We start from the raw sequence: 7,836 nt of genomic DNA, 5'->3' as shown, positions 1-7,836 counted from the left end.
TTCTGTCAACATGTTTGAGATCAATCTTTAATGCTGTAAACAAGTTAGTTGGTTTTGAAGATGAAGTGGAGAGAGAGAGAGAGTGTGAGTGAGAGAGAGTGTGAGTGAGTGAGAGTGTGAGAGTGTGTGAGAGAGAGAGAGACAGAGCGAGAGGGAGAGAGAGAGAGAGAGAGAGAGGAGAGTGTGTGAGAGAGTGAGTGAGTGAGTGAGTGAGTGAGAGAGTGTGTGTGAGAGAGAGAGAGACAGAGCGAGAGAGAGAGCGAGAGAGCGCGAGAGAGAGAGAGACAGAAAGACAGAAAGACAGAGCGAGAGAGAGAGCGAGAGCGAGGGCGCGAGAGAGCGAGTGAACGAGAGACAGAGACAGAGAGAGACAGAGAGAGAGAGAGAGAGAGAGAGAGAGAGGGAGCGAGTGAACGAGAGACAGAGAGAGAGAGAGAGAGAGAGAGAGCGCGAGAGCGAGAGAGAGAGAGAGAGAGAGAGAGAGAGAGAGAGCGAGAGCGAGAGCGAGAGAGAGAGAGAGGGCGAGCGAGCCTACAGTGTGAGTTAGTAGTTTTCTTCTTGGCGGTTAGAAGTTAGTCGTCTCCTCCGCAGATCGCCTTCACACATTCTCCGAGTTCTCCTGACAGATCCGACTGAAGGAAACAAGCAACAAAAAGAAGCAAAAAAAAAGGAGAGAAGTGTCGACTGATGAGCGTCTGGCTGCAGCTCCTAATCTCCATCGACTGTCTTTTATTTGCCTCTCAAGCTGCAACAGGTTTGGGGTTTTTTTTATTTTCTTTTAATTCTTTAAATCATTTTGAGCGTCGGGTTTGAAGATAAAGATAAAACCCACCTGAGCAAACAGGAAGTGGATAAAAAAAGGCAGATAAAAGACAGTCGTAGAAAACAGCAGCTTCAATCTTCAGAGTTAGTATTTCTCAATAGTTATAAATTCACTGAAGATAAGAGTTGAAATATTTGTACCAGATTAGTTTTATTATTATTATTATTTATTTATTATTATGGAGAGATGTTCAGATTAGTCTTTTTGTCTCAGCTCAGGATTACCTCACTCTTATATTCATTCATAAATATTTGGCTTCACAGATTAAACAGCAGCTCACAAAATCAAGTCAAGTTAATCTCAGTTTACATGACTGACATTATATTTTATACTCTGGTGAGCGTCTGGCTGCAGCTCCTAATCTCCATCGACTGGCTTTTATTTGCTTCTCAGGATGCAACAGGTTTGGGGTTTTTTTAATTTTCTTTTAATTCTTTAAATCAAACAGGAAGTGGATAAAAAAGGGCAGATAAAAGACAGTCGTAGAAAACAGCAGCTCCAACCTTAAGAGTTAGTATTTCTACAAACAACCAAATAATCAATAGTTTTAAACTCACTGAAGATAAGAGTTCAAATATTTACAGCAGATTAGATTTCCTCTCGCATTCCTCCCTATCCTTCCCTCCTTACTCCTTTCCTTCCTTCCTTCCTTCCTTCCCTCCTCCCTTTCTTCCTTTCCTCCTTTTCTTCCTTCCTTTCCTTCTCCCCCCCCTTCCTTCCTTCTTCCTTCCATCCTCCCTGCTTCCTTTCCTTCCATCTTCCTCCCTTCCTTCCCTCCTTACTCCTTTCCTTCCTTCCTTCCTCCCTCCCTCCTTACTCCTTTCCTTCCTTCCTTCCTTCCTCCCTTCCTCCTCTCCTTACTTCCTTCCTCTTTTCCTCCTTAAGTCCTTCCTTGACAACAGGAGGGTTAACATTAGTTTTATTTGATGTTCAGATTAGTCTTTTAGTCTCAGTTCAGGATTTCCTCACTCTTATATTCATTCATAAATATTTGGCTTCACAGATTAAACAGCTTGATGAAGTTAATCTCAGTTTACATCAGTGACATTATATTTTATACTCTCCTGGTTTGGTTTGACTGTTTATATAAAAAAAGGTATAAAAAGGTTTAAATTATAAACCTGTTTAGCAAACTTCATCCCAAATGAATACCACAAGTTTTACACATGTTGGAAATAGTCAAAAAGTGTATTAAGTGACTTTAGACACTACTGGCTGCTAATGGCTCTGATTGTTTAGACCTGTACTCAATAAACTGTTCAGTCTTTTCCAGTTAATGAAACAATGTGTTTATTTTTAATACCAAATATCATAGTGCACATTGTCTGCACCTTTTATAATCCTTTTACATAAAACTAAAAATAGCCCTTTCACTCTCTAACCCACCTGTGATGACTGGCATGACCTTAAATAAACCTGCACCCAGCCGGCCTTTACCATGTCGCCCCCTAGTGTTTGGGAGGAGCATTACCACTTAACCAAATCAAATACATGGCTCCTACAATAAGTCTCATTTAAATGAAATTAACCTAATTTTTTGAGCTAATGCTTGTGAGTTAACAGGAGGGTTAAATTCACAGAGAGAGCTACAAGACAGATCAGGCTGAAACTAAAAGCCTCAATGAGTGATTATAATGTCTGTTTTAACATCTTAGAGTCCATTGTGATGTCTTTAAATGTCTTGTTTTGTCTGATTAACGCTCAGAAATTCAAATATTTTCAGTTTACTATCATGAACGATACAGAAAAGTCTCAAATCTTCATATCTGAGAAGCTGCAACCAGCAGATATTTGACTTTTTTGCCTAACCTTCCTGTCGTCCTCCCGGGTCAAATTGACCCTGTCTGTTTTGACTATTCCTTCTTACTCCCTTCCTTCCTTCCTTTCCTTCCTCCCTTCCTTCTGTCCTTCTTTCATCCCTCCTTTCCTTCCTCCTTTCCTTCTGTCCTTCTTTCCTCCCTCCCTCCTTCTTTCCTTCCTACTTTCCTCCCTCCTGCCTTCTCTCTTTCCTTCCTTCCCTCCCTCCTTCCTTCCTTCTGTCTTTCCTCCCTCCCTCCCTCCCTCCCTCCCTCCCTTCCTTCCTTCTGTCTTTCCTCCATCCCTCCCTCCCTCCCTCCCTCCCTCCCTCCCTCCTTCCTTCCATCCTCCTTCCCTCCCTCCCTCCCTCCCTCCTTCCTTCCTTCCTGCCTCCCTCCCTCCCTTCCCTCCTCCTCCCTTCCTAACCTTCCTTGACTCGAGGACAACAGGAGGGTTAATAAAATCAAAAATCACTTAAATGTTTATTCAACGTTCCATATAGTTGATTTTCTGACTAATTGACTAGTTGATTAATTGAGTTTTGCATTTTAACTTCAGAGTTTAATCAAATCCTTTCATCACATAGTTATGAATTTATTTTGCTGCCTTTTACTGAAATATAGTAGGAAGAAGCCAGTTTAGTCTAGTTAGTCAAAAAATTTGATTTGATAAGTATCGAATAAAAACCTAAAGTAAAGTTTAAGGAAGGTGAAATAGTTCCTCACCTCGATGGCGGAGTGCAGCGAGTAGCTGTAGAGCTTCTTGAACTCGGCTCTGATGTCCAGCAGGTCGATCTCTGACCGACTCACCATGATCCGGTTCAGAGTCGACTCATCTGTTCCTCCGCCCTGAAAAACACGTTTAACTAAGTCAGACAGGACTGAGACACAATTTAACCCTCCTGTTGTCTCCAGTCAAGGAAGGAAGGGAGGAAGGAAGGAAGGGAGGATGGAAGGAAGAAGGGAGGAAAGGAAGGAAGAAGGGAGGAAAGGAAGGATGGGAGGAAGGAAGGAAGGGAAGGACAGAAGGAAGGAAGGGAGGAAAGGGAGGATGGAGGGAAGGAAAAGAGGAAAGGAAGGGAGGAAGAAGGGAGGAAATGAGGAAGGAAGGGAGGAAAGGAGGAAGGAAGGGAGGAAGATGGAAAGAAATGAGGGAGGAAGGAAGGAAGGAAGAAGGAAGGAAGGGAGGAAAGGAGAGAGGAAGGAAGGAAGAATGGAAGGGAGGAGGAAGGGAGGAAAGGAGGAAGGAAGAATGGAAGGAAAGGAGAGAGGAAGGAAGGAAGAATGGAAGGGAGGGGGAAGGGAGGAAAGGAGGAAGGAAGGGAAGAAGATGAAAGGAAAGGAGGGAGGAGGGAAGGAAGAAGGAAGGACAGGAGGAAGGAAGGGAGGAAGATGGAAGGAAAGGTGAGAGGAAGGAAGGAAGAATGGAAGGGAGGAGGAAGGGAGGAGAGGAGGAAGGAAAGAAGGAAGGAATGAAGGAAGGAGAGAAGGAAAGAAGGAGTGAGGGAGGAAGGAAGGATGATTTGTCTTAAACTAAAGCAATAAATAATATAAAACAGTTAAATCACCTTCATGCTTTCATACAGACGTTCTGCAAAGTAGGCCGGCACGCTCTTCACACATTTCACTGCAAGAAGAAACACACGAGTTAAAAAAGCATTTATGAAAAGATAAATATGTTAGCAACTTCTTAACCCTCCTGTTGTCCTCGAGTTAAGGAAAGGAAGGGAGGAAGAAGGAAGGATGGGAGGAAGAAGGAAGGGAAGGAGGAAAGGAAGGGAGGAAGAGGGAAGGGAGGAGGATAGGAAGGGAGGAAGAAGGAAGGATGAGAGGAAGGATGGGAGGATAGGAAGGGAGGAAGAAGGAAGGGAGGAGGAAAGGAATGGAGGAAGAAGGAAGGGAAGGAGGGATGAATGAATGAATGAATGAATGAATGAAGGAAAGGAATGAAGGAAGGATGAAAGAAGGAAAGAAGGAAGGGAGGAAGAAGGAAGGGAAGGAGGAAAGGAAGGGAGGATGGAAGGAAGGGAGGAAGAAGGAAGGAAAGGAGGAAGGAAGGGAGGAAGAAGGGATGATGGTAGGAGGAAAGAAGGAAGGGAGGAAGGAAGGAGGGACGGAAAGGAGGAATGAATGAAGGAAGGACAGACGAAAGGAAGGAAGGGAGGAAAGAAGGAACAGTGAAAACCGACAGGGTCATTTTGACCCGGGAGGACGACAGGAAGTTTAATACTAACCGACGGCGACCAGCAGCTCCTCCAGCTCTCCGGACATTTCTCCCTCGATGCTTTGCTGGAGACTCTTCCCGCTGATGTTCTTATACTCAACCAGAGCTGAGCGGAGAGATTAAACAGCACAGAGATTTAAAAATAAACAAAAACAAAACCCCGACTCTTTTTCTAGAGAGTCGGTTCAGAGTCGACTCATCTGTTCCTCCGCCCTGAAAAAACAGGTTTAACAAAGTCAGACAGGACAGAAACACAATTTAACCTTCCTGTTGTCCTCGAGTCAAGGAAGGAAGGGAGGAAGGAAGGATGGAAGGAAGGAAGGAAGGAAGGGAGGAAGGGAGGAAGGAAGGAAGAGAAAAAGAAGGAAGGAAAGAAGGAAAGCGGGGAAGGAAGGGAGGAAGATGGAAGGAAAGGAGGAAGGAAGGAAGAAGGAAGGGAGGAAGGAAGGAAGGAAGGAAGGAAGAGAGGAAGAAGGAAGGAAAGAAGGAAAGCGGGGAAGGAAGGGAGGAAGATGGAAGGAAAGGAGGAAGGAAGGAAGAAGGAAGGGAGGGAGAAGGAAGGAAGGAAGGAAGAATGGAAGGGAGAAAGAAGGAAGGGAAGGAGGAAGGAAGGAAGAAGGAAGGGAGGGAGGAAGAAGGAAGGAAGGGAGGAAGGAAGGAAGAGAGGAAGAAGGAAGGAAAGAAGGAAAGCGGGGAAGGAAGGGAGGAAGATGGAAGGAAAGGAGGAAGGAAGGAAGAAAGGAAGGAAGAATGGAAGGGAGAAAGAAGGAAGGAAGAATGGAAGGGAGAAAGAAGGAAGGGAAGGAGGAAAGGAAGGAAGGAAGGAAGAGAGGAAGAAGGAAGGAAGGAAGGAAAGCGGGGAAGGAAGGGAGCAAGATGGAAGGAAAGGAGGAAGGAAGGAAGAAGGAAGTGAGGGAGAAGGAAGGAAGGAAGGAAGGAAGAGAGGAAGAGAGGAAGGAAAGAAGGAAAGCGGGGAAGGAAGGGAGGAAGATGGAAGGAAAGGAGGAAGGAAGGAAGAAGGAAGGGAGGGAGAAGGAAGGAAGGAAGAATGGAAGGGAGAAAGAAGGAAGGGAAGGAGAAGGAAGGAAAGAAGGAAAGCGGGGAAGGAAGGGAGGAAGATGGAAGGAAAGGAGGAAGGAAGGAAGAAGGAAGGGAGGGAGAAGGAAGGAAGGAAGAATGGAAGGGAGAAAGAAGGAAGGGAGGAAGGAAGGAAGGAAGAGAGGAAGAAGGAAGGAAAGAAGGAAAGCGGGGAAGGAAGGGAGGAAGATGGAAGGAAAGGAGGAAGGAAGGAAGGAAGGAAGGAAGGAAGGGAGGAAGGGAGGAAGGAAGAGAGGAAGAAGGAAGGAAAGAAGGAAAGCGGGGAAGGAAGGGAGGAAGATGGAAGGAAAGGAGGAAGGGAAGAAGGAAGGAAGGGAGGGAGAAGGAAGGAAGGAAGAATGGAAGGGAGAAAGAAGGAAGGGAAGAAGGAAAGGAAGGGAAGAAGAAGGAAGGAAAGAAGGAGTGAGGGTGGAAGGAAGGGAGGAAAGGAGGAAGAAATGAAGGTAGGAGGAAAGAAGGAAAGAAGGAGGGAAGCAAAGAAGGAGTGAGTGAGGAAGGAAGGACAGACAAAAAAAAGGAAGGGAAGAAGGAAGGAAGGAACAGTCAAAACCTAATAATTAACTTCCTGTACTTTGTCTGAGTTGAGGAACGCTCCTGTGACAGAGGACCTCGATGAACTTGGACTCGTCGGTGCCCCACTTCTTCTCTCCAGCGTCGTAAAGAGTCTGAGCAGGAAATAAACGTCAGTTAGAGATTATTTATTAACTATATTTGAATCTGAGTTTAATTAAGTTAACCTTCCTGTCGTCCTCCCACGGGTCAAATTGACCCTGTCTGTTTTGACTGTTCCTTCTTTCCTCCCTTCCTTCCTTCCGTCTGTCCTTCTCCTCCCTTCCTCCCTTCCTTCTTTCCTCTGTCCTTCCTCCCTCCCTCCCTACCTCCCTTTCTCCCTCCATCCCTCCTTCCTTCCTCCTTCCCTTCCTCCCCTCCCTCCCTTCCTTCCATCTGTCCTTCCTCCCTCCCTTTCCTTCCTTCCGTCCTACATTTCCTCCCTCCTTTCCTCCTTCTCTCTTTCTTTCCTTGTCCTTTCTCACTCATTACTTCCATCTTCCCTCCCTCCTCCCTTCTTTCCTTCCCTCTTTTCCTTCCTCCCTTCCTTCTTTCCTTCCTCCCTCCTGACCTTCCTTCCTTCTTCCTTCCTTCCTTCTCTTCTTCTTCATTCACTCCCTTCCTTCCTTCTTCCCTCTTTTCCTTTCTCCCTTCCTTCTTTCCTTCCTCCCTCCCTCCTTTCCTTCCTCCCTCCCTCCCTTCGAGGACAACAGGAGGGTTAAACATATATTGGTACCTTAGCATCTTCTTTTGCCTTCTCTGAATCCACGGTGGTGCTCTCGTCTCTTTTGCCCTGAAAACAAAAAAGACAACTTCCATCTAAATCATGTTTCACTCTTAATTAAGAGAGAAGACGTCACAAAAATCCACCAAATCTTTTGTCTTCTGTCCATTAATCCTTTATTTCAACATTAATTTGAGGTTTTGTTGCCATTTTTCTGCCCTTATAGGTTTATTATTGTATATGGATCCAATATATCCAAACATCAAACCTCAGCCAGGAGCAGCAGAGCTGTGGAAAAGTCTCCGGAAACTTCAGTCTTCAGGTCAAAGGTCAACTTCTTCTCTGTTTCTGTGGAGGGAGAAGAAATAATAATAATAATAATAAGACTGTTGATTCAATGCTTTTGGATGGACTGACATTAATACTGTGATATAATATATATTTCACACAAGGAAATTATCATATGACACATTTTTTATTTGCTCTGTCGTACAAATCGTAGACAGTATTATAGATTTTATAATTAAATCCTGCAATAAAAGTCTAAAAATAGCATGCACATAAACTAATTACACTAAAGTTTTATCTCATTATTGCTTTTATTCATGTTTCTTTTGTCTTT

At 44.6% G+C, this 7,836-nt stretch overlaps 1 protein-coding gene across 1 annotated transcript in view; it reads right to left on the bottom strand.

Annotated features, from left to right (window-relative positions):
• Positions 1–572: 572 nt before the first annotated feature.
• The window catches only part of anxa3a (annexin A3a), a 13,855-nt gene continuing 6,591 nt past the window's right edge, over positions 573–7,836 (bottom strand). Inside the window, exons 7-13 of the mRNA XM_053326263.1 lie at positions 7,483–7,562; positions 7,227–7,283; positions 6,513–6,606; positions 4,854–4,949; positions 4,188–4,246; positions 3,346–3,468; positions 573–632 (exon numbers count right to left, since the gene is read on the bottom strand). Of these exons, the coding sequence (XP_053182238.1) occupies positions 573–632; positions 3,346–3,468; positions 4,188–4,246; positions 4,854–4,949; positions 6,513–6,606; positions 7,227–7,283; positions 7,483–7,562 (569 nt within the window). The remainder of the gene's footprint in view (positions 633–3,345; positions 3,469–4,187; positions 4,247–4,853; positions 4,950–6,512; positions 6,607–7,226; positions 7,284–7,482; positions 7,563–7,836) is intronic.

Source organism: Scomber japonicus, chromosome 9 (genome assembly GCF_027409825.1).
Source record: "Scomber japonicus isolate fScoJap1 chromosome 9, fScoJap1.pri, whole genome shotgun sequence".
NCBI lineage: Eukaryota > Metazoa > Chordata > Actinopteri > Scombriformes > Scombridae > Scomber > Scomber japonicus.
This window is presented reverse-complemented; position numbering and strand designations above follow the sequence as displayed.